The following is a 26,778-nucleotide window of genomic DNA, read 5'->3' as shown; positions in this document are numbered from 1 at the left end:
TCCACTGTATTCACATCCTACCTTACCTTTGTCTGTACATTATACTTTGATGCTATTTTATCGCCCCCAGAAACCTCCTCTCTGTTCCAGACGTTCTAAACGACCAATTCTTATTGCTTTTAGCCGCACCCTTATTCTACTCCTACTCTGTTCATCTGGCGATGTAGAGGTGAATCCAGGCCCTGCAGTGCCTAGCTCCACTCCTATTCCCCAGGCGCTCTCTTTTGACGACTTCTGTAACCGTAATAGCCTTGGTTTCATGCATGTTAACATTAGAAGCCTCCTCCCTAAGTTTGTTCTATTCACTGCTTTAGCACACTCTGCCAACCCGGATGTTCTAGCTGTGTCTGAATCCTGGCTTAGGAAGACCACCAAAAATTCAGACATGTTCATTCCAAACTACAACATTTTCAGACAAGATAGAACTGCCAAAGGGGGCGGTGTTGCAATCTACTGCAAAGATAGCCTGCAGAGTTCTGTCCTACTATCCAGGTCTGTACCCAAACAATTTGAACTTCTACTTTTAAAAATCCACCTCTCTGAAAACAAGTCTCTCACCGTTGCCGCCTGCTATAGACCACCCTCTGCCCCCAGCTGTGCTCTGGACACCATATGTGAACTGATTGCCCCCCATCTATCTTCAGAGCTTGTGCTGCTAGGCGACCTAAACTGGAACATGCTTAACACCCCAGCCATCCTACAATCTAAACTTGATGCCCTCAACCTCACACAAATTATCAATGAACCTACCAGGTACCTCCCCAAAGCCTTAAACACGGGCACCCTCATAGATATCATCCTAACCAACGTGCCCTCTAAATACACCTCTGCTGTTTTCAACCAAGATCTCAGCGATCACTGCCTCATTGCCTGCATCCGTAATGGGTCAGCGGTCAAACGACCTCCACTCATCACTGTAAAACGCTCCCTGAAACACTTCAGCGAGCAGGCCTTTCTAATCGACCTGGCCGGGGTATCCTGGAAGGATATTGATCTCATCCCGTCAGTAGAGGATGCCTGGATATTTTTTAAAAATGCCTTCCTAACCATCTTAAATAAACATGCCCCATTCAAGAAATTTAGAACCAGGAATAGATATAGCCCTTGGTTCTCCCCAGACCTGACTGCCCTTAACCAACAAAAAAACATCCTATGGCGTTCTGCATTAGCCTCGAACAGCCCCCGTGATATGCAGCTGTTCAGGGAAGCTAGAAACCATTATACACAGGCAGTTAGAAAAGCCAAGGCTAGCTTTTTCAAGCAGAAATTTGCTTCCTGCAACACTAACTCAAAAAAGTTCTGGGACACTGTAAAGTCCATGGAGAATAAGAACCCCTCCTCCCAGCTGCCCACTGCACTGAAGATAGGAAACACTGTCACCACTGATAAATCCACCATAATTGAGAATTTCAATAAGCATTTTTCTACGGCTGGCCATGCTTTCCACCTGGCTACTCCTACCCCGGTCAACAGCACTGCACCCCCCACAACAACTCGCCCAAGCCTTCCCCATTTCTCCTTCTCCCAAATCTGCTCAGCTGATGTTCTAAATGAGCTGCAAAATCTGGACCCCTACAAATCAGCCGGGCTAGACAATCTGGACCCTTTCTTTCTAAAATGATCTGCCAAAATTGTTGCCACCCCTATTACTTGCCTGTTCAACCTCTCTTTCGTGTCGTCTGAGATTCCCAAAGATTGGAAAGCAGCTGCGGTCATCCCCCTCTTCAAAGGGGGTGACACTCTTGACCCAAACTGCTACAGACCTATATCTATCCTACCATGCCTTTCTAAGGTCTTCGAAAGCCAAGTCAACAAACAGATTACCGACCATTTCGAATCTCACCATACCTTCTCTGCTATGCAATCTGGTTTCAGAGCTGGTCATGGGTGCACCTCAGCCACGCTCAAGGTCCTAAATGATATCTTAACCGCCATCGATAAGAAACATTACTGTGCAGCAGTATTCATTGATCTGGCCAAGGCTTTCGACTCTGTCAATCACCACATCCTCATCGGCAGACTCGACAGCCTTGGTTTCTCAAATGATTGCCTCGCCTGGTTCACCAACTACTTCTCTGATAGAGTTCAGTGTGTCAAATCGGAGGGTCTGCTGTCCGGACCTCTGGCAGTCTCTATGGGGGTGCCACAGGGTTCAATTCTTGGACCGACTCTCTTCTCTGTATACATCAATGAGGTCGCTCTTGCTGCTGGTGAGTCTCTGATCCACCTCTACGCAGACGACACCATTCTGTATACTTCTGGCCCTTCTTTGGACACTGTGTTAACAACCCTCCAGGCAAGCTTCAATGCCATACAACTCTCCTTCCGTGGCCTCCAATTGCTCTTAAATACAAGTAAAACTAAATGCATGTTCTTCAACCGATCGCTACCTGTACCTACCCGCCTGTCCAACATCACTACTCTGGACGGCTCTGACTTAGAATACGTGGACAACTACAAATACTTAGGTGTCTGGTTAGACTGTAAACTCTCCTTCCAGACCCATATCAAACATCTCCAATCCAAAGTTAAATCTAGAATTGGCTTCCTATTTCGCAACAAAGCATCCTTCACTCATGCTGCCAAACATACTCTTGTAAAACTGACCATCCTACCAATCCTCGACTTTGGCGATGTCATTTACAAAATAGCCTCCAATACCCTACTCAACAAATTGGATGCAGTCTATCACAGTGCAATCCGTTTTGTCACCAAAGCCCCATATACGACCCACCATTGCGACCTGTATGCTCTCGTTGGCTGGCCCTCGCTTCATACTCGTCGCCAAACCCACTGGCTCCATGTCATCTACAAGACCCTGCTAGGTAAAGTCCCCCCTTATCTCAGCTCGCTGGTCACCATTGCATCTCCCACCTGTAGCACACGCTCCAGCAGGTATATCTCTCTAGTCACCCCCAAAACCAATTCTTTCTTTGGCCGCCTCTCCTTCCAGTTCTCTGCTGCCAATGACTGGAACAAACTACAAAAATCTCTGAAACTGGAAACACTTATCTCCCTCACTAGCTTTAAGCACCAACTGTCAGAGCAGCTCACAGATTACTGCACCTGTACATAGCCCACCTATAATTTAGCCCAAACAACTACCTCTTTCCCTACTGTATTTAATTAATTAATTTATTTTGCTCCTTTGCACCCCCATTATTTTTATTTATACTTTGCACATTCTCCCATTGCAAATCTACCATTCCAGTGTTTTACTTGCTATATTGTATCTACTTTGCCACCATGGCCTTTTTGCCTTTACCTCCCTTATCTCACCTCATTTGCTCACATCGTATATAGACTTGTTTATACTGTATTATTGACTGTATGTTTGTTTTACTCCATGTGTAACTCTGTGTCGTTGTATGTGTCGAACTGCTTTGCTTTATCTTGGCCAGGTCGCAATTGTAAATGAGAACTTGTTCTCAACTTGCCTACCTGGTTAAATAAAGGTGAAATAAAAATAATTAAAATATACATAGAGATCATAGAAGGTGGAGGCCATGGCAAGTGGATAAAAACTGTGGTCAAACATGAGAAACTATATCAATTAGACCTGCATTTATGCATGCAAATTGAATGCTTTTGATAAACCTTTAAGGATTTCTCTAAAACAAAGTTTTTAGATTACCATTGTGCAATGTGTAATGTGTACTAAATTGGAAAACAAGTCAGAGCCTAGCACAAAGCTTCAAGATTCAAAGCAGTGCACCAAAATACATATCTCACATTGCAAGAGAGGCTGGCGGTTTTGAGACGAGTTTCACAGCTCCCTATCCAGTATCCGTATTGACCAACACACTCACAGAATAGCTGTGAGTTAGAGCAGAGCGGAGAACCACGGTAAACTGGTGTCAGCGGTGGGATCTCCTGACAGTAATCCAATGTGATTTGCAATATTGACCAGTGGGAAATGGAATTCGACCCAATTGTTGTTTGGAGATTGTGGTTGGGTTGAAAGAACGTTGTGTAAATGGCAGTCCTTGACCTTTTGTGGGAGTGAGGGTCAAAGCAAACAGGCTCTTTATGTGTGTGTGCGTGTGTGTGTGCACGTGTGCATGTGTGGGGACATGGACTCACCAGCACACGGTCTCCCACTCGAAGGTCCTTATCCCCGCCTTTCTTGACCGAGCCACTGTCAGACATGTTGGAACCTGACTCGTTACCTGTCTTCACAGAGCTGTTGAGCATGCCCTCCCTGAGTGGCAGAGCCACACGCTGACCAGCAGGCGAAGTACCATTGCCGCCATGGAGTGTCAGGTTCTGAGCTGTCAGCGAATCAGTGGAGTGGACTTCACTTCCGTCGCCCACCGGTTGCCGGGTGAGCTTGGAAGGGCGCGTGAAGATGCCCTGGTGGGGCTGGCACTCAAAGTAGCGCACACCGCCCACAGAGCCGTCATTTTTCCCCAACAGGTCATTGAGGACCACCCCAGCCCACTGTCCTGGGGCGAACTGGGTCTCACCCAGGTAGGCAATGACGCCTGGTTTGACCCCGTTGACCCAGACACGTTCGCCAACCACGTAGTCCCCAAGGACGTCGTCTCCCACCTCGGATGTCTTGGAGCTTGACTTGTCTGAGGCATTGCTGCTGGGGAGTGGGGAGGTCTGCTTGTGTGGGGAGTCTGTGGAGGTAGAAAGAGAGATTATGGAACTCCTATGTACATCCATTTCTATGGTAGAGATCACAGAATTCCTATATTCTTTCAAAATGGCCATGGATCTACAGTATGGTCTTTGATTACAATGCTCTAGAGCAGTGCAGAAGTGGGGAGAGAAAAGGCGATACATACAGGTCTACAAACAAATAATGTGAAAAATAATAAACAAAACAATGCAGCTCGTCTAGAGGATCAATATTTGTGTTGTATGCAGGTTACAGTCCAGTATTCTCATGCATGCAACGTAAACTGCTGAAATAAGGAATTCAGGCATTATAAACACAATGGAACATAAATACATCTTGTCATTATTCACCTTAATCCTCAACATACTTCTACACATTTTGTTAACGCCAAATATATTTGTTCAAGCCAAACCTGAAGTTGAAACCATTCTCAGTCTGAAATAGTCACTTTTCCAGTATCTATTTATCCAATTTCATCACATCACAAAGCGGATCGGCGAAGAATCGGCCGTGCTGCATCCAACACAACAGTGGAGTTTATGCGAGGTTAGGCATTGCTCTACTTCCTATTGAAAACTGGGTCAGTGAGATTGTCTCTAATGCACTGATGATTAACGTTGTGATGCTGCACCACAGATGCGGTGCTTTGCTGTTTGGCACATGCTGTTTAGATGAGCACTATCCATTCTGGTGAGAGACACTGGAGCTGTTAACTGTAGCAGGGCACAGATAGCATGTGATCTGCTGCGCTGGCTGCACTGTAATATGTGTGTGTGTGTGTGTGTGTGTGTGTGTGTGTGTGTGTGTGTGTGTGTGTGTGTGTGTGTGTGTGTGTGTATGTGTGTGTGTGTGTGAGAGAGTACAGTTGGTGCCAGGACTGTCTCTCTGACACCCCAGGAGTGCTTTTATGCACCAATTGCTCCCATATGTTGTGAGACTGATAGATATGGTTGCAAAATGGGTACTACAGTGAACAAAATAATGTGTTTTTAGTTTTACCAATAGGCATGATAATTGAGTTTTTAAACTTAATGGGGTCTTACAATGGCATTTATGGAGGTATGTTCTCCTGCAGGAATGTAACATTTACCACTTAGAAACCTTTTGTTTTGTACCACATCGGGTTCTACGATATGGGCAAAAAATCTAATTGTGATTTATTTGACCAAATATTGCGATTTGACCTGTGATATAGATCAAAACACTTGGGTGAACTGTTGGAATGATTGAAATAGAATGATTTATGTTAATAAGCAAAGTGGAAAGGAGCATCATTCTTGTTTGAAACAATCTGTTGACTGCATTTGACCTAACAGAACAGCATGCAAAGTTATAGTGAATCTAACAGCGAGGAGGAGGAACTGTGCTGCTTGATTGACAGGGGGCGGGGCTCGGGTGTGTGGGAAGCAGCCACAAGAGAAGAGGAAGAGAGACGACAAACAGAGTAAACTATAAAAATTGACATTACACATGGCTTAGTGGCATTTGAAAATATTTCATGCTATATGGATCTCTTGTGATATGGATATTGCACATGTCAATATTGCGATTACTGGACTGAAACCCTGCCTACATCATTTTTGCCAGGACCCATAAGGCTCTGGTACTATTTAGGGAATAGGGTGCCATTTGGGACGCAATCCCTGTAACAGCTACTCTCTCTGGTCATGACTAATGTGTATTTGTACAGGCTTATTAAATCTCAACTTCCACTATATTTGGGCCTGTTATAGAAAAGGGCATAGCATACAATTTTCAGTTGCTAATGTCATTGAAATAATATTTTAATCCCAAATACTGTGATTTATGAGACGACGAACGGCACTTGTACCCTTCTTATTTCAAGTAACTATACTGAACAAAAATATAAAGGCAACATGTAGTGTATTGTTCCAATGTTTCATGAGCTGAAATAAAAGATCCCAGAAATGTTCCATACTCACAAAAAGCTTATGTCTCTCAAATTTTCAGAACAAATTTGTTTATGTCCTTGTTAGTGAGCATTTCTCCTTTGCCAAGACAATCCATCCACCTGACAGGTGTGATATATCAAGAAGCTGAATAAAAAGCAGGATCATTACACAGGTGCACCTTGTGCTGGGGACAACAAAAGGCCACTCTAAAATGTGCAGTTTTGTCACACAGCACGATGCCACAGATGTCTCAAGTTTTGCTGACTGCAGTAATGTCCACCAGAGCTGTTGCCACATAATGTTATGTGAATTTCTCTACCATAAGCCGCTTCCAACGTCGTTTTAGATAATTTCTCAGTCCAACTGGCCTCACAACCGCAGACCACGTGTAACCACGCCATCCCAGGACCTCCACATCACATTTCTTCATCTGCGGGATAGTCTAATACCATTCACTCGGACTGCAAATGAAACTGTGGGATTGCACAACCAAATAATTTCTGCATACTGTCAGAAACCGTCTCAGGGAAGCTTATCTGCATGCTCGTCGTCCTCACCAGGGTCTTGATCTGACTTCCGTTCGGCAACATAACCGACTTCAGTGGGCAAATGCTCACCTTCATTGGCCACTAGCACGCTGGAAAAGCGCATTCTTCACAGACGAATTCGGATTTCAACCGTCCCGGGCAGATATCAGACAGCATGTATGGCATTGTGTGAGTGAGCGGTTTGCTCACCCACATGACGTTTTGAACAGTGCGCCCCATGGTGGCAGTGGGGTTATGGTATGGGCAGGCATAAGCTATAGACAAGAAACACAATTGCATTTTATCAATGGCAATTTGAATGCACAGAGATAACGTGATGACATCCTGAGGTCCATTGTCGTGCCATTCATCCGCCGCCATCACCTCATGTTTCAGCATGATAATGCACGGCCCAATGTCACAAAGATCTGTATAGAATTCCTGGAAGCTGAAAATGTCCCAGCTATTCCATGGTCTGCATACTCAGACATGTCACCCATTGAGCATGTTTGGGATGCTCTGGATCTACATGTATGACAGCGTGTTCCAGTTCCCACCAATATCCAGCAACTTTGCACAGCCATTGAAGAGGAGGGGGACAACATTCCACAGGCTACAATCAACTCTATGTTAAGGAGATGTGTCACACTGCATGAGGCAAATGGTGGTCACACCAGATAGTGACTGGTTTTCTGACATACTTTTTTTTTTTTTAAAGGTGACCAACAGATGCACATCTTTATTCCCAGTCAGGTGAAATCCATAGATTAGGGCCTAATGAATTTATTTCAATTGACTGATTTCCTTATATGAACTGTAACTCAGTAAAATCTTTGAAATTGTTGCATGTTGCGTTTATATTTTAGTTCAGTGCATAATCTATAGATACAAAAAGATATTATACCTTCAAAACAAATATGATTTTTTTTTAACCAAACAAAGCTTTACACATCTCCCTATGATGGCAATGTCCCTGTGAGGTCATGTGTGTGTGTGTGTGTGTGTGTGTACAATGTCAGGAATGTGTGCTTGTGTAGGTAATGTATGTGTACTATGCAGTATTTTTGTGCTGGTGTTATTTGTGAGGTAATGCAGTATCTACAGTAGCAGTGTGTGTGTGTGTGTTGTTTGTATGTGTGTGTGTGCACACTCCTGCTTGTGCATGCATGTGTGTGTAACATGTGTGAGCTTTGTCAACAGCATGGCCCTGGTCCAACACAGAGAAGACCCCTACCCACCCCCTACCCAAGTCCCAGCCAGTCAAACAAGTGTGCACCCAAAAGACTGATGCAGTGCTAGTCCAAGTGGTTGGGTTGCCGTGGCAACGGAAGATCGATGGGGAAATGAGGCAGGCAGCAGGAAGAGCAAGAACAGAGGCCTCACTTTCACTATTGTGCCTGGCTACCTCCCACAACCATCTGAATCCCACTATTCACCAGCCCCACACAATGACCCCACCACAACTCCTTAGAACACCCCCTCACACTCCCTCTCTCCGCCACTCTCTTTTCCTCTTTCACTCTCTCTGAGAACCAAACTCTTTCAGACTTAAGTCCAATAATGTCAAATAAGTTGAAAATAACTTTGGATTCCCTAATAATATACTGATGTTATTTCCTAATTAAAATAAGACACATGTGGGGGCCTCCCGGGTGGCGCAGTGGCTCTGTGCCACCAGAGATACCACGAAATTGGGGAGAAAAAAAGGGAAAAAATAAATAAAAATAAAATAAAATAAGAAACGTGGTATCCATTCACTGTTGTGGGGCTGTCACTTCAGATTTCAGGGACAGTCCAAACGGCAACAGAAGAAGATACTAGAACTAGGCCTTTAGGGGCGACTCATTCCTAAACACTTTTGTCTCTGCAACGATGCTTTGTTTCTCGACAGTCCACGAGGACGTGACCTCTAACGTCAGAACTTTTGGGAGCAGAGGTAATGTAAACATTTTAGCAGGGTTGGGGTCATTCCAATTTAAATTAGTCAATTTAATTCTCAAGTCTATTTCCTGAATTGACTGAATTTAAATTGAATTTACCACACCCCTGATTTTGTTGTCCATAACATGTTGGTGCGCCATCATATACAATCACAACGGATTTCTAAATTGAAATCGGTATTGGTATTGAAATCCAAGGAGGATGAACATAGGGACAACAGGACATTATCTAGGCCTACTTTCTTATTGTAAAATCTATTGGAACTCAATAAATGGAAGACCATGTACTGTATTATATCACCAATCAACGACAGAAAACCCAGCAATCGTCTTGAACTAAAAGGAAAAAAAGAGCAGGGCTTTTAGTACACAAGTGGAAATGTGCTGACCAAACAGCTATTCACTCAATGGGCCTATAGCCCTAACCTGATTCAGTGGGTGTGCACTACAGGCAGGCGGTTGATGAACACTGTGGGAAATGCTGACAGTCAATTAGTAGGCTTAGCTAAATGACTATGACTACCAGCTGTTCCTGAAATGACACTAACCTAGAAAATAATTATAAAGGCTATGTTTGGATTTTTTTTGCAGGGGGGGGCATGGTTCCAGATGTTCAAAACAGTTTTAAAGATCATTCAATGACATTGCTGCCTATGACGCATGTTATAATGGAATGTAGCAGGTATAAAAGGTATATGAACGTATACATAGGTTAAGTTTGGTGATTTTTTTGCAGTGGGGCCACAGTTCCAGATGTTCAAAACTGTCTTAAAGATAATTTGAAAGACAATGTATTGTGTAGCTGTTGTAGATGTTATGTCTAATGTAGCTGTTTTTAATGATATAATGTCTTATGTCTTACCTCCTAGAAAAGCGCTGCCTTGACATTAAATAACAAAGATTATATCAGATCTAATTTTATTTGTCACATGCTTCGTAAACAACAGGCATAGACTAACAGTGAAATGCTAACATATAGGTACTTCCCAAAAATGTAGAGAGAAATCAAATATAGAAATATTACAAAAGTATAAAAACATAATAATAAAAGTAATAATAAATACACGATGAGTAATGATAACTTGGCTATATACACGGAGTACCAGTACCAAGTCAATGAGTAATGATAACTTGGCTAGATACACGGGGTACCAATACTGAGTTAATGTGCCGGGGTACGAGGTAATTGAGGTAGATATGTACATATACAGCGGGGCAAAAAAGTATTTAGTCAGCCACCAATTGTGCAAGTTCTCCCACTTAAAAGATGAGGCATGTAATTTTCATCATAGGTACACTTCAACTATGACAGACAAAATGAGAAAAAGAAATCCAGAAAATCACATTGTAGGATTTTTGGTTTGGAAATGTACATAGTCACTGGGGGTACGACATCGTCAATGCACTTGTTAATGATGCCGGTGACTGATGTGGTAACTGTTTGTTTGATGTTTGTTAAGTTACGGTAATTTCTGTTGATGCAATAAAATATAAATAATTATGGCACATCTTGATTGATGCCTATCTCAGTGGACTAATCCATTCCGGAGGCTGAGGGGAGGCACACCAGTATCATTAGTTTGTACATTTACCATTTAATTCCCATAATTTCTACAATGTTTGTTTGGTTACGGTAATTTCTGGTAATGCATTCAATATATTATTATTACAGTATTTTACAGTTCTCATTGTAGGAGTGGACATGTTGTTTGCAGAGGGCACACCCTAGGCTACACTTAAGCATAAAAGTAGGCCTAGGCCACCTGGCCTGCGCAAATGAAGCCTAAATGTGCCCATTTGGGGATTTTATAGTATGGTCTTAACTCACCACCACTAATGAGCTGTGGAATTTCTCAAAGTAATGTTTTCTTCACCTCATACAGCAAGTAAACAAATTCTATTTTTACATCCATTGAGAATGACAATAGTTCTACAATGTAGCCTATTTGAAAAATCTTTTCAGCTCTCTCCCTTTCGATAACCAAACCACTCCAAGTGAAAAGAAGGAGAAAAAAAAATCATGCTGATCTGGTGAAAATGTAATAAAATAGGCCTACCTGATTACTTCTTATGCCTTGCACAAATAGCCTACAGCTGTGTCTGTCCGGACCTCACAATCACAGGAAACTCTGAGGGTCCCGAATATTTTATACAATGTTGCAAGTTTGTTAGTGCAAGCTTGTGGCTGGACCAAGTTGATGGTTGACTTAATTATTTAATCATAGTGTGCTTAAAGCATCATACAAGCTCTGTAGCCAAGAGTGTGCAAAGCTGTCATCAAGGCAAAGGGTGTCTACTTTAAGGAATCTCAAATATAAAATATATTTTGATTTGTTTAACACTTTTTTGGTTACTACATGATTCCATATGTGTTACTTCATAGCTGTGATGTCTTCACTATTATTCTACAATGTAGAAAATTGTAAAAATAAAGAGTAGGTCTGTCCAAACTTTTGACTGGTACTGTAGTTGGTTTATATTAAAAGACATAGGGTGTGTCTATATATGGAAAAATTAATGTTTTAACATTTCGACCAGTCGATTGGTTGAAAGAACAGATGACTCTTGGTCAACCAATATTTTTTTTTAGTCGGGGACAGCCCTACTAACACTACAAAATAGTGTTTCTGAAGGAGGCCCTCGAAAATAACAGCCATGAGCACTGCTAAAGGCATTACTGTGTTTTTCCCCCTTTCCTTTCCTCACAGCATTCCACCATCAACTTAAACCATGACATGGTTGCCTCTGATACAACTCTCCCATACAGACTAATGCAAATAACAAAACAGACTGTGATTGGCCTCCTGTAGGCTCATATCAGCCTAGTTCAGCTTGGAGGGAGAGAATCTAGCTGTAATTTAGCGGAAAGCCGCGCCAGTGTAACACATGCCTCTGTGACCCTAGGGTCCGGGCTTGTCATGTGATCTAAAACCAGGAAAAATAACAGTGGGAAACGTGTTTGGGTGTCCTATTTCTATTGGCTTTACACAATGTAAACACTTGGGTCAATGGGGAGTAGGTTTAGGATTTGTCATATCAAATCAAATATATTTAGCCAAAGTTATTGCGGGTGTAGCGAAATGCTTGTGTTCCTAGCTCCAGCAGAGCAGTAATATCTAACAATTCACAAAAATACACACTAACGAAAAGTAAAAGAATGGAGGAATATATAAATATTATGATGAGCAATGTCTGAGTGGCATTGACTAAAAGACAGTAGAGTAGAATACAATATATGAAATGAATAAAGCAGTATTTGACCAGTGATTACATTTCTATATATATATATATATATATATATATATATATATATGAATGAGAGAGAGAGAGAGAGAGAGAGAGAGAGAGAGAGAGAGAGAGAGAGAGAGAGAGAGAGAGAGAGAGAGAGAGAGAGAGAGAAGCAGCCTCTAGGGTGCAGCCTCTAAGGTGCAGGGTTGAGTATCTGGGTGGTAGCCGGCTAGTGATGACTATTTAACAGTCTGATGGCCTTGAGAAATAAGCTGTTTTTCAATCTCTCTGTCCAAGCTTTGATGCACCTGTATTGACCTTGCTTCTGGATGGTAGCAGGGTGAACAGGCTGTGGCTCGGCTGGTTGATGTCCTTGATGATATTTTTGCCATCCTGAGACATCGGGTGCTGTAGGTGCCCTGGAGGGCAGGCAGTGTGCCCCCGGTGATGCATTGGGCAGACCACACCACCTTCTGGAGAGCCCTGCGGTTGCGGGCAGTGCAGGTGTTGTACCAGGCGGTGATACAACCCGACAGGATGCTCTCAATTGTGCATCTGTAAAAGTTTGTGAGGGTCTTGGGGGCTTGAAGCATTTCACCTTCTCCACTGCGGTCCCGTTGATGTGGATAGGGGCGTGCTCTCTCTGCTACTTCCTGAAGTCCACAATCAGCTCCTTTGTTTTGTTGATGTTGAAGGAGAGGTTATTTTCCTGGCATCACCTCCTCCCTGTAGGCCGTCTCGTCATTGTTGGTAATCAGGCCTACAACTGTTGTGTCGTCTGCAAACTTGATGACTGAGTTGGAGGCATGAGTGGCCACGCAGTCATGGGTGAACAGGGAGTACAGGAGGGGGCTGAGCATACACCCTTGTGGGTCCCCTGTGTTGAGGATCAGCAAAGTGGAGGGGTTGTTTCCTACCTTCACCACCTGGGGGCGGCCCGTCAGGAAGTCCAGGACCCAGTTGCACAGGGCGGGGTTCAGACCCATTGCCCCGAGCTTAATGATGAGCTTGGAGGGTACTATGGTGTTGAATGCTGAGATATAGTCAATGAACAGCATTCTTATATACTGTAGGTATTCCTCTTGTCCAGATGGGATAGGGCTGTGTGCAGTGCGATAGAGATTGCATCGTCTGTGGATCTATTGGGGCGGTAGGCAGATTGAAGTGGGTCGAGGGTGTCAGGTAAGGTAGAAGTGATATGATCCTTAACTAGCCTCTCAAAGCACTTCCTGATGACAGAAGTGACTGCTACGGGGCGATAATCATTTAGTTCAGTTACCTTTGCTTTCTTTGGTACAAGAACAATGGTGGACATCTTGAAGCAAGTGGGGACAGCAGACTGTGATAGGGAGAGATTGAATATGTCTGTAAACAGTCCAGCCAGCTGGTCTGCGCATGCTCTGAGGACGCGGCTAGGGATTCCATCTGCGAGGGTTAACACTTTTAAATGTCTTACTCACATCGGCCACAGAGAGAATGAGAGCCCACAGTCCTTGGGAGCGGGCCGAGTTGGTCACGAATGTTTGATCTTGAACAGAACTTACAACATCAATCAACATGTGTCAATCAAAATTGTACAGAAAAGAGTGGGAGTCTGTACCTGAACAAATGTATTTTGTTGCAGAGATGGCCAGTCAATTTGAGTAACGTTATTGTGTATTCTACGTAATGACGCAGTTTTACCTTATCATGTAATGACATCCCAACGTCATTTAGCAACTTTTAGCAACAAATCAACCTGCTTCTAGCAACTTACCCTGAAAATTAGTTGACAACACTGACTGTGTTATCCTCAAAGTGGGGCGAAGGTGTTTAGCTTGTCCGGGAGCAAGACATCAGTGTCCACGACGTGGCTGGTTTTCCCTTTGTAATCTGTGATTGTCTGTAGACCCTGCCACATACGTCTCGTGTCTGAGTCGTTGAATTGCGTCTCTACTTTGTCTCTGTACTGACATTTTGCCTGTTTGATTGCCTTATGGAGGGAATAACTACACTGTTTGTTTTCGACCATATTCCCAGTCACCTTGCCATGGTTAAATGCAGTGGTTCGCGCTTTCAGTTTTGCGCGAATGCTGCCATCTATACACAATTTCTGATTTCGGTAGGTTTTAATAGTTACAGTGGGAACAACATCCGCTATACACTTCCTGATGAACTCAGAGCCTACCCGGAACATATTCCAGTCTGCGTGCTCAAAACAATCTTGCATCATGGACTCATGGACGAGTGTTGAATAGACCTTAGCACAGGTCCTTCCTGTTTGAGTTTCTGCCTATAGGAAGGAGTAAAATGGAGTCATGATCTGATTTGCCGAAGGGAGGGTGGGGAAGGGCCTTGTATGCATCCGGACGTTGGAGTAGCAGTGGTCGAGTGTTTTAGCAGAGCGAGTACTAAAGTCACTATGTTGATAGAACTTCGGTAGCGTTTTCCTCAAATTTGCTTTGTTGAAATCCACAGCTACAATAAATGCGGCCTCAGGATATGTGGTTTCCAGGTTACACAAAGTCCAGTGTAGTTCCTTGAGGGCCATCATGGTATCGGCTTGAGGGGGGATATACAGGTCAATGGAAGGCAGACAGTGGGGGACAGAAGATGGACACCATATTGTTAGATCAGATTTGTTGAATGTGCACCAAAGTGGCTTTTCGTAAAGTCCGTAATGATTGATGAACTGTAAGAGGCCCATTAAGTCAGATATATTTGTCTGTTATCACTGCATAACATTTTGAAGTCCCTTTTAAGGTATAGAAGAGGTGACTGCTAAATTGTAACTCCCATTCTTAATAGCTGGTAGCACAGCTAACAGAGAAATCGGTGGTGGTAGTCAAAGTCATTTTTAAGTAATGCAGTGATTGGTGACGATGACATGAACATGTGTTGGGGTTGACATCCATACAAGCATTATACTCCGATTTTTACCTCAACATAGTGTGAAGTCCTGTATATAAACAATAACCTAAATGTTGGCTTATTTTGCTGGGGGGCAATGAAGAGATTCAAGAGCTTTTCCTCATAGCATCTATCCCCCACACATTTCCATTTGCATTTCTATTGTTTTGGTCGAGTTCCATTGGCCTCTCTACCGCATATATGGTGGTACGTGAATATGGTTTAGTACTAAGACGTCATCTTGGTGATGCTTTTTTGCTAAATATCTTCAATACTATCATTGATAATCGTTTCCTCATTAATTGAGAGAAATGTAGCCTGGGTCAAGGCCAGGAACACATGCTTAGGCCCAGATTGACAATCTTTTAGGCAACTGAATGTGTAAAACTGATCAAAAAAATCTAAATCGGATTATTATGTAACCACTCTTTCTGATTGTAAGAGGAACCCGGCTAAATTCTTTCAAATCTCTAAAGGGTTGCCTCCTCTCTGCCCCAACAAATGAATTCAAACTCTGGCCCCATTACGGACAAAAATACCATCATTGATGCATTTAATTGTCATTTTATTTCAGCAAGCTATATTTTTGAAGAGTGTCTGACACTTCTATTGCTAAGAATGGGCTCATCTCTGATTCTGAAATGTTGCAGATTGACTCTGAATATGGTAGTCGAGTTTTAACATTTCACAGAAAAAAGATAGGTTAGGGGCTGACCAATTGGAGCAGGGTCTGCCCATCATTGCTGGCTCAGTAACGTAACCCTTATCTTAAATCAAACATTGTTATCAGGAAATATTTCAAAAGTATGGAAAACAGTTTATGTGCTGCCACTCCATAAGGGCGGAGATTAGAGTTCGACCGATTATGATTTTTCAACGCGGATACCGATTATTGGAGGAGGACCCAAAAAAAGCCGATACCGATTAAATCGGCCAATTTTTTTTTGTAATAATGACAATTACAACAATACTGAATTCACACTTATTTTAACTTAATATATTACATCAATAAAATCAATTTAACCTCATATAAATAATGAAACATGTTCAATTTGGTTTAAATAATGCAAAAACAAAGTGTTGGAGAAGAAAGTAAAAGTGCAATATGTGCCATGTAAGAAAGCTAACGTTTCTTGCTCAGAACATGAGAACATATGAAAGCTGGTGGTTCCTTTTAACATGAGTCTACAATATTCCCAGGTAAGAAGTTTTAGGTTGTCGTTATTATAGGAATTATAGGACTATCTCTCTATACCATTTGTATTTCATTAACCTTTGACTATTGGATGTTCTTATAAGGCACTTTAGTATTGCCAGTGTAACAGTATAGCTTCCGTCCCTCTCCTCGCTCCTCACTGGGCTCGAACCAGGAACACAACGACAACAGCCACCCTCGAAGCAGCGTTACCCATGCAGAGCCAGGGGAACAACTACTTCAAGTCTCAGAGCGAGTGACATTTGAAACGCTATTAGCGCGCAACCCGCTAACCAGCTAGCCATTTCACATCGATTACACCAGCCTAATCTCGGGAGTTGATAGGCTTGAAGTCATAAACAGCACAATGCTTGACGCACAACGAAGCGCTGCTGGCAAACTGCACGAAAGTGCTGTTTGAATTAATGCTAACGAGCCTGCTGCTGTCTACCACCGCTCAGTCAGACTGCTCTATCAAATCATAGACTTAGTTATAACATAATAACACACAGAAATACGAGCCTTAGGTCATTAATATGGTCGAATCCGGAAACTATCATCTCGAAAACAAGACATTTATTCTTTCAGTGAAATACGGAACCGTTCCGTATTTTATCTAATATTGTATCTAAGGGGTGGCATCCATTAGTAGAAATATTCCTGTTACATTGCACAACCTTACGTCATAATTACGTAAAATTCTGACAAATTAGGCGGCCCAAACTGTTGCATATACACCGACTCTGCGTGCAATGAACGCAAGAGAAGTGACACAATTTCACCTGGTTAACATTGCCTGCTAACCTGGATTTCTTTTAGCTAAATATGCAGGTTTAAAAAAACACTGCTCAAAAAAATAAAGGGAACACTTAAACAACACAATGTAACTCCAAGTCAATCACACTTCTGTGAAATCAAACTGTCCACTTAGGAAGCAACACTGATTGACAATAAATTTCACATGCTGTTGTGCAAATGGAATAGACAACAGGTGGAAATTATAGGCAATTAGCAAGACACCCCCAATAAAGGAGTGGTTCTGCAGGTGGGGACCACAGACCACTTCTCAGTTTCTATGCTTCCTGGCTGATGTTTTGGTCACTTTTGAATGCTGGCGGTGCTTTCACTCTACTGGTAGCATGAGACGGAGTCTACAACCCACACAAGTGGCTCAGGTAGTGCAGCTCATCCAGGATGGCACATCAATGCGAGCTGTGGCAAAAAGGTTTGCTGTGTCTGTCAGCGTAGTGTCCAGAGCATGGAGGCGCTACCAGGAGACAGGCCAGTACATCAGGAGACGTGGAAGAGGCCGTAGGAGGGCAACAACCCAGCAGCAGGACCGCTACCTCCGCCTTTGTGGAAGGAGGAGCAGGAGGAGCACTGCCAGAGCCCTGCAAAATGACCTCCAGCTGGCCACAAATGTGCATGTGTCTGCTCAAACGGTCAGAAACAGACTCCATGAGGGTGGTATGAGGGCCCGACGTCCACAGGTGGGGGTTGTGCTTACAGCCCAACACCGTGCAGGACATTTGGCATTTGCCAGAGAACACCAAGATTGGCAAATTCGACACTGGCTCCCTGTGCTCTTCACAGATGAAAGCAGGTTCACACTGAGCACATGTGACAGACGTGACAGAGTCTGGAGACGCCGTGGAGACCGTTCTGCTGCCTGCAACATCCTCCAGCATGACCGGTTTGGCGGTGGGTCAGTCATGGTGTGGGGTGGCATTTCTTTGGGGGGCCGCACAGCCCTCCATGTGCTCTCCAGAGGTAGCCTGACTGTCATTAGGTACCGAGATGAGATCCTCAGACCCCTTGTATGCTGGTGCGGTTGGCCCTGGGTTCCTCCTAATGCAACACCTCATGTGGCTGGAGTGTGTCAGCAGTTCCTGCAAGAGGAAGGCATTGATGCTATGGACAGGCCCGCCCGTTCCCCAGACATGAATCCAATTGAGCACATCTGGGATATCATATCTCGCTCCACCAACGCCATTGCACCACAGACTGTCCAGGAGTTGGCGGATGCTTTAGTCCAGGTCTGGGAGGAGATCCCTCAGGAGACCATCCGCCACCTCATCAGGAGCATGCCCAGGCGTTTTAGGGAGGTCATACAGGCACGTGGAGGCCACACACACTACTGAGCCTCATTTTGACTTGTTTTAAGGACATTACATCAAAGTTGGATCAGCCTGTAGTGTGGTTTTCCACTTTAATTTTGAGTGTGACTCCAAATCCAGACCTCCATGGGTTGATACATTTGATTTCCATTGATCATTTTTGTGTGATTTTGTTGTCAGCACATTCAACTATGTAAAGAAAAAAGTATTTAATAAGAATTTTTCATTCATTCAGATCTATGATGTTTTATTTTAGTGTTCTCTTTTTTTTTGAGCAGTGTATATACTTCTGTGTATTGATTTTAAGAAAGGCATTGATGTTCATGGTTAGATACACATTGGAGCAACGATACGCACCACATCGATTATCTGCAATGCAGGACACGCTAGATAAACTAGTAATATCAACAACCATGTGTAGTTAACTAGTGATTATGATTGATTGATTGATTGTTTTTTATAAGAGAAGTTTAATGCTAGCTAGCAACTTACCTTACTGCATTCGCATAACAGGCAGGCTCCTCATGGAGTGCAATGTAATCAGGTGGTTAGAGCGTTGGACTAGTTAACTGTAAGGTTGGAAGATTGATTCCCCCGAGCTGACAAGGTGAAAATCTGTTTTTCTGCCCCTGAACGAGGCAGTTAACCCACCGTTCCTAGGCCGTCATTGAAAATAAGAATGTGTTCTTAACTGACTTGCCTAGTTAAATAAAGGTGTGTAAAAATAAATCAATAAATAGGCCAAATCGGTGTCCAAAAATACAGATTTCCGATTGTTATCAAAACTTGAAATCGGCCCTAATTAATCGGCCATTACGATTAATCGGTCGACCTCTAGCTGAGATAGTAGTGATCTTAATCATTATCGTCTCATCTCGAGGTTGCCATGTCTAGCTAAGAATTTAGAATCTTTGGTAAATAATCAACTTCGCTCTTATTTATCTGAGCATGGTATTTTTAATATAAATCAATCTGGGTTTAGGTCAGGGCACAGCCCTATCACAGCAACCACATTAGTTGTTAATGATATTGTCAATGCTTTGGATGCTAAAATGAATTGTGCTGCCTTGTTTGTGGACCTGTCAAAAGCATTTGATACTGTTGATCATGCTATTTTACTGAACAAGTTGTCCTCGTTTGGCCTGGGCTCTGACGCCTGCTCTACATTTTTTCCCCTTTTTCTTGTCTCATTGCTGCAACTCCCATACGGACTAGGGAGAGGCGAAGGTCGAGAGCCGTGCGTCCTCCGAAACACAACCCAACCAAGCGGCACTGCTTCTTGCCGCGACCGGGAGACCCCTGGGGCGGCGCACAATTGGCCCAGCATCGTCCGGGTTAGGGGAGGGTTTGGCCGGCAGGGATGTCCTTGTCCCATCGCGCACTAGCGACTCCTGTGGCGGGCCGGGCGCATTGCATGCTGACACGGTCACCAGGTGTACCGTGTTTTCTCCGACACATTGGTGCGGCTGGCTTCCGGGTTAAGTTGGCTTTGTGTCAAGAAGCAGTGCCGCTTGGTTGGGTTGTGTTTCAGAGGACGCACGGCTCTCGACCTTCGCCTCTCCCGAGTCCGTATGGGAGTTGCAGCGATGAGACAAGACTAACTACCAATTGAATACCACGAAATTGAGGAGAAAAAGGGGGAAAAAATGTTTAACACAAGTTGTACATTTAATCTATTTAAAGATTATACTATTGTGCACGCAATTGTCCCGACTGCTGACCTTGCTGTGACAAGGTTACAGTACAATTGTTGCAGCTGTGCAGAAAACCCTAACTGATTTAAAACTAATGCTTAATACGGGTAAAACTAAATAAATGTTGCTTTCAAGTTCTCATAAGATTGTCTCAGATGGATTACATCTTCATGCAATAATCTAATGAGTCTCTGCATGCAAATACCTTGGTATTTGGATTGACAATGATTTATCGTTTAAAACAACATACAAATGAGGTTGTTAAGAAACTAAGATTTAAAGTGGGGTTTGTTTTACAGAAATAGATATTGTCTCTCTCTAGTCAGCAGGAAGCAGATTGTGCAGTAAACCTTTCTACCTGTTCTTGATTTTGGTGATACTATTTATCAAAGTGCAACTGCCTCTACTCTTAAACTGCTGGATCCCGTTTCTTCAATAGCGCTTTTCGTTTTATCACAGGACTTTTATTACTCATCACTATATTCTTTGGCTGGACCTCTTTGAAGTCACATCATTACACTCTTCTTTTTTTTTTACAAAGCCCTACTCCACAAGCTTCTGACTTAACTTGTAATTTTAAATCTTAATAGTGAAGTTATCGAACCTGGTCACAATGGTTGGTTAACTCTGGAGACTCCTTTGGTGTCTTCAAAGTTAGCTAAATCGCCCTTTAGTTTTTTTGCTCCGTATGTTTGGAATAATCACCAAAAAACAGTACACATAGAAGTCTTAGTGTCCCTGTGGCAGTTTAGAGAGTGGACAGAGGAATTTTATAATGAAGAATTTGTTTGTTTTAGGTGATAGTGTTTTGTGTACATTTATGTTTGTCTGTGTTTTATTTCTATGAAATTGTATATGCAGGACTCCCTTGAAAAAGAAACACTGGTCTCAATGGTGACTCCCTGCTAAAATAAAGATAAAATAAATATATATTTTTTAAAACCTCTGACTGGTACCGGGCCTATCCACAAGGGGTTCTTGGAAAGACTCATAAGAATATAGGCCTAATGATCAATTGCACATTAGGGGGTACTTTGGGCAAAGCAAAATGTGATTGGGGCTACATTAACCAAAGAAGTTTGAAAACCGTTGACCTAAAGCATAATAATGTACCTAGGGCCCTGAGTTTTTACTGACCACAGCTGACCAGAAACAACTCAGGGCCCTGACAACTAACAAACAATCAATTACAATAATCAAGGAATTTCTTGTCAATTCCAATGATGAAATGCCACCAAGATTGATAGGCTAAGCGATAGGAAATCAGATCTCTTCCTGAGTCTAGAGGAAGTCTTGAGGAATGAAGGAGTGACTTACTGTCTTTCTGGCCCACAGTGCCGGAAGCGGACCCCCCAGCAGAGGTTCGTCCCACAGGGCCAGGGGAGTGCTTTGGGCCCCTGCCAGGGATCTTCAGTCCACTGGACTTCAGCATGTTCATCATGTACAGGGAGAAGTGCAGGGATTAAGGCTTTCGGTTTGAGGCACTAGAAGTCGGAATGGTGGCAATACCTCTCCATTTTAGCTGTGGAGATGAGTGGAGGAATCAATGTCTTAGTGATGATGATAGCTTCATCTGTCTGTATATATTTTTTTCACCTTTATTTAACCAGGTAGGCTAGTTGAGAACAAGTTCTCATTTGCAACTGCGACCTGGCCAAGATAAAGCAAAGCAGTGCAACACAAACAACAACAACAGAGTTACATATGGAATAAACAAACATACAGTCAATAACACAATAGAGGAAAAAAGTATATATTCAGTGTGTGCAAATGAGGTAAGATAAGGGAGGTAAGGCAATAAATAGGCCATAGTGGCGAAATAATTACAATTTATAAATTAAACACTGGAGTGATAGATGTTCAGAAGATGAATGTGCAAGTAGAGATACTGGTGTGCAAAGGAGCCAAAAAAGAACAGTATGGGGATGAGGTAGTTGGATGGGCTATTTACAGATGGGCTATGTACAGGTGCAGTGATCTGTGAGCTGCTCTGACAGCTGGTGCTTAATGTTAGTGAGGGAGATATGGGTCTCCAGCTTCAGTGATTTTTGCAATTCGTTCTAATCATTGGCAGCAGAGAACTGGAAGGAAAGGCGGCCAAAGGAGGAATTGGCTTTGGGGGTGACCAGTGAAATATACCTGCTGGAGCGCGTGCTATGGGTGGGTGCTGCTATGGTGACCAGTGAGCTGGGATAAGGCGGGGCTTTACCTAGCAAAGACTTATAGATGACCTGGAGCCAGTGGGTTTGGCGACGAATATGAAGCGAAGGCCAGCCAACAAGAGCATACAGGTCGCCGAAGTTAAGGATGGTCAGTTTTACGAGGGTATGTTAGGCAGCATGAGTGAAGGATGCTTTGTTGCGAAATAGGAAGCAGGTTCTAGATTTAATTTTGGATTGGAGATGCTTAATGTGAGTCAGGAAGGAGAGTTTACAGTCTAACCAGACACCTAGGTATTTGTAGTTGTCCACATATTCTAAGTCACAACCGTCCAGAGTAGGGATGCTGGACAGGCAGGCAGGTGCGGGCAGCGATCGGTTGAGGAGCATGCATTTAGTTTTACTTGCATTTAAGAGCAGTTGGAGGCTACGGAAGGAGAGTTGTATGGCATTGAAGCTCGTCTGGAGGTTAGTTAACACAGTGTCCAAAGAAGGGCCAGAAGTATACACAATGGTGTGGTCTGCGTAGAGGTGGATCAGAGAATCACCAGCAGCAAGAGCGACATCATTGATGTATACAGAGAAAAGAGTCGGCCCGAGAATTAAACCCTGTGGCACCCCCATAGACTGCCAGAGGTCCGGACAACAGGCCCTCCCATTTGACACACTGAACTCTGAGAAGTAGTTGGTGAACCAGGTGAGGCAGTCATTTGAGAAACCAAGGCTGCTGAGTCTGCCGATAAGAATGGTCGTGATTGACATAGTCGAAAGCCTTGGCCAGGTCGATGAATACAGCTGCACAGTATTGTCTCTTATCGATGGTGGTTATGATATCACAAAGGCTTCGCAGCTAACAAATGTTGGTTCCCAGAACATTCTGTGCTAGCTGAGTTTTCTTGTTGAACACTCCAGCCCTTTTAAAAAGCAGAGGGTCTATGCCCTTTCGGTGTACAAGTCAAGCCATGTCAAGGTGTACCTAGTGTAGCCTATACTATACTACTGTATACAAATTGAAATAGTTGAGTGGTCCCTCTTCAAACAAATAGCCTATCTATAGATCAGAAAACAATATTTGTGATTTGGGTTAATCATCTATGTTGCTGAGTCTACTGGACTTAGTAAGTCCAGTTTATTGTTTCAAGTGTGTTGATGGTGAATAAATACACATGGAGTTAAATGTGTCACAAGGCTAAAATATGTATTTCAAGAATATTCACTGACAGAAAGAAACATATTTGGTATTGTCTTTGGTTATGCATACATTCTAATTCTAATGAATAACCTAGGCCTATGTATTAAATAGTGTTGGTTGGTTATTAGACTACTGTAAGGATTAGGGTGGCTAGTAGCTAGGCCTTGCTGCAACCTGGACTCAAGGGTAGACATAGCAAACGTAAAGCCCTGGTTGGATTAAAACGTGTACTTAATGCAAGCAAGACTCAGTATATGTTGTTCTCTAATACTAATTCAAATTTTAAAAAATCAGATGAACTACATATTTACTAATTGGATGGTTCCCTCATCGATTGGGGGCCCGCCTATAAATATCTGGGCATTTAGGTTGACAAAGACTTCATGTTTAAAAAAACGTATGGATGAGCTAGTTAAAAAGCTATGATTTAAAGTGGGCTTCTTTTTTACAAATAGATCTGGCCTCTTTCTAAATAGCAGGAAGCAGATTGTACAGTCAACTTTCCTGACAGTTATTGATTATGGTGACACCATTTACCAGATTGCAGCAGCCACTATTCTTAAATCATTGGATGCCGTCTACTATAGTGCCTTTCGCTTTGCTTTATCAAAGGTGACAGTTTTAATACTCAATACTGATTGCTGTATCAAAAGGTTGGTTGTCCTCATTAAAGTCCTGTAGATCACTTCATTATTCCCTTTTTGTTTACAAAGCTCTACTACACAAGCTTCTAACTTACCTAACTTCGTTGATAACATATAAAAGAATGTGCTACCAAACTGGCTCGCAGGAACTCTTGTGGTCATGTGGTCTTGACCAATTTTGGTAAATACTCCTTTAGTTTTAATGCCCCCATTGTTGGAGTAACCTACAAAATTCCTTGCATCTCGATTCCCTGGTACCGCTAGGGCAGTTTAGGACTATGATATTGAATGACTTCATTATGCATTGCAGTTGTTTTGATTGATTGTAGTGGTTTATTTGTTAAAATTGTGGTGTTGGGGTTGTGCCTTGTGGCTATTTTCATTCTTCTTGTTTTATTTTAAACTTAATTTATTTTCCTGTTTGTGTGAACAATTTGGTATTCAGGGCACCATTGGTCTCACTTGGGCTACCCTGAATAAATAAAAGTTAATAATAAAAAATAAAAAACTTTGGGTTGCTAGACGTTCAGGTTATACGCCCATCCATCCTCTCATACTGGCTTAAAGTGATACTTCAAGATTTTGGCGATGAGGCCCTTTACCTACTTCCCCAGAGTCAGATGAACGTGTGGATACCATTTTTATGTCTCTGTGTGCAGTTTAAAGGATGTTCCTAACAAGTGAAAGCACAATTGCTCAGCACAGTTAGCACAATGACTGGAAGTCTACGGGTATCTGCGCTACCAGTCATTGCGCTAACAGTAGTTAACATCGGCTCAAGAAACTACTAGCTTCCTTCATACTGGACACAGAGATATAAAAATGGTATCCATGAGTTAATATGACTATGAGGAAAGGCCTCATCGCCAAAATCCTAAAGCATCCTTTTAAGTAACCTGTTTTATGTAACCATACCAAACATAACAAATTATACTACTCACAGATTTACATTTACTATGTTACATCTAGTCGTTGAGGCCAGGCTGCTTGCCGAAACACTGAGACCTGATCAGCTGTATTCCCAGTTGCATGCATGGCCTTCAAGACAAATATTTTACATCTCTCCAACTATAATATGTAATTCATGACAACGTTACATCACTATTCTAGCACCACATCTCGCATTTATGCTGGTTATCGAGATGAGATGTCTGAAGAATGCAATAGTGCTTTCACAGTATCAGCACCATTCAGTTTACTCATGTATCGACATCAATTTGTATGTTGTTTTTCGCAATAGGGCAAGGCTTAAATCCTTTTAGAATATTTTCTCAGGGCAGTTTTATGACAGCTCTGCGAGGGGGCTATATGTTGCTGGCTAGCACATTTATAGTTGCTACATGTAGCCTGCTATATGACAGTGCAGTAGAGCTAGGCTACAATGTTACAATTTGATGCTCTAAACATAGGACCATTGGGCTGTTAAATGACACATGGTTGTCTGCTAAGCTTGTTGAATACATTGTTGCTGTTTACACAATTATATTGCGAATTTATATATTTCCGTGACAGGGAAACATAAGAACATACAACGCAAATGTTTTTCTATTGTTATACCCACTGCAGCGCGGTGTGTATTTCTACTTGAGCTCAACAAATCCCTTAAACGATAAAGATGCAAGAACGAAACGCTTACCTTTTTATATCCAATTTACGCATAAACGTGTCCAAAAAGCGGCGAACTTGCTTTTTTCCTAGAGAGGGGTCCGAGGATCGGTTGATTTATCAGGTTGCCACTCCCTATACCCCCACACAGGGATGAACAAAAAATATGGATGCTTAGATAGAGCTGGAAGGGAGAGTGTGGCAGGATGCGAGCCGCAGTAGGCTAAATCAGGCGAATATGCCGGTTTATTTTGAGAATGCGACTTTCAGAAATAAAATTAGATTGTTGCTTCAGTTTGCTGTGAATTTTCAATGTAACTATATGCAAATCCCTAGGTCTCTCTTTTTGTTAGCGGTTTGGGGGTGCAAAGCAGCATCAGCAACTTCAACCAGCTTCAATCCGCCGTTCAGGACGCTTTAAAACGTTAACCAGTACACACATGTGGCGTATTGAACACAGAGGGATATGGTTTTCAATGTTTCGCTTGGGGCGCAATGGATGTTCGGTCTCTTTTTTCGCCTCTGTAGAGGATCCTCCCCCTTCGCTGGCTTCAGCCAAACAAAGAGTTTAGGAAGTGGACGGTAATGCTGTGAGAGAAGGCTACAAAGCCAACATTTAAACCAACTAAGCTATGAAGATACAATTGTGTTCTCTGGTTTGAAAGGCATTCATAAATAGTTAAATATTTTGTATACAAATGTAAGGTGCAAGAGAAAGTAGTATACTATAGGAATTTATCCAGATTATTCACTAGTCCAGATCTCCAATTTGCTCACAGGAATTAATGTGCATCCGGTGCTGAATCACTGCGAATGAGTTATCATTCCTGGAAATCCATGGAATGCCCTCGCATCATAAATTAGTTCCCACTTTGCAATAGCCTAGTGCCCCTAATACGATTTACATACAGTTCTCACTTTTTTGCAATGCACACTTTAAAGGATGTTCAAATAAACAGAGATAATAAACTGACTATGTCATAACATTGTAACAACACTGACTAATGGTATACTACCATGCAGGCTAAAACCCAATGACATTATTTAC

The 26,778-nt window shown here is 42.7% G+C and overlaps 1 protein-coding gene across 7 annotated transcripts in view; it reads right to left on the bottom strand.

The window, feature by feature from the left end:
* The window catches only part of clip2 (CAP-GLY domain containing linker protein 2), a 70,792-nt gene extending 44,261 nt beyond the window's left edge, over positions 1 to 26,531 (bottom strand). For 6 of the 7 annotated variants that reach the window (XM_036989823.2, XM_021617636.3, XM_021617635.3 and 3 more), the window contains exons 1-3: positions 25,762 to 26,531; positions 21,448 to 21,652; positions 4,084 to 4,625 (exon numbers count right to left, since the gene is read on the bottom strand). In XM_036989823.2, the coding sequence (XP_036845718.2) occupies positions 4,084 to 4,625; positions 21,448 to 21,571 (666 nt within the window). In that variant the 5' untranslated portion in view covers positions 21,572 to 21,652; positions 25,762 to 26,531. The remainder of the gene's footprint in view (positions 1 to 4,083; positions 4,626 to 21,447; positions 21,653 to 25,761) is intronic. The other variant, XM_090186052.1, reaches the window with a different exon arrangement.
* Positions 26,532 to 26,778: the final 247 nt, after the last annotated feature.

This window comes from Oncorhynchus mykiss, chromosome 10 (genome assembly GCF_057628025.1).
Source record: "Oncorhynchus mykiss isolate SJ-2025 chromosome 10, ASM5762802v1, whole genome shotgun sequence".
Lineage (NCBI taxonomy): Eukaryota > Metazoa > Chordata > Actinopteri > Salmoniformes > Salmonidae > Oncorhynchus > Oncorhynchus mykiss.
Note: the sequence above shows the minus strand (reverse complement) of the source record. Positions and strands in the feature narration are given on the sequence as shown.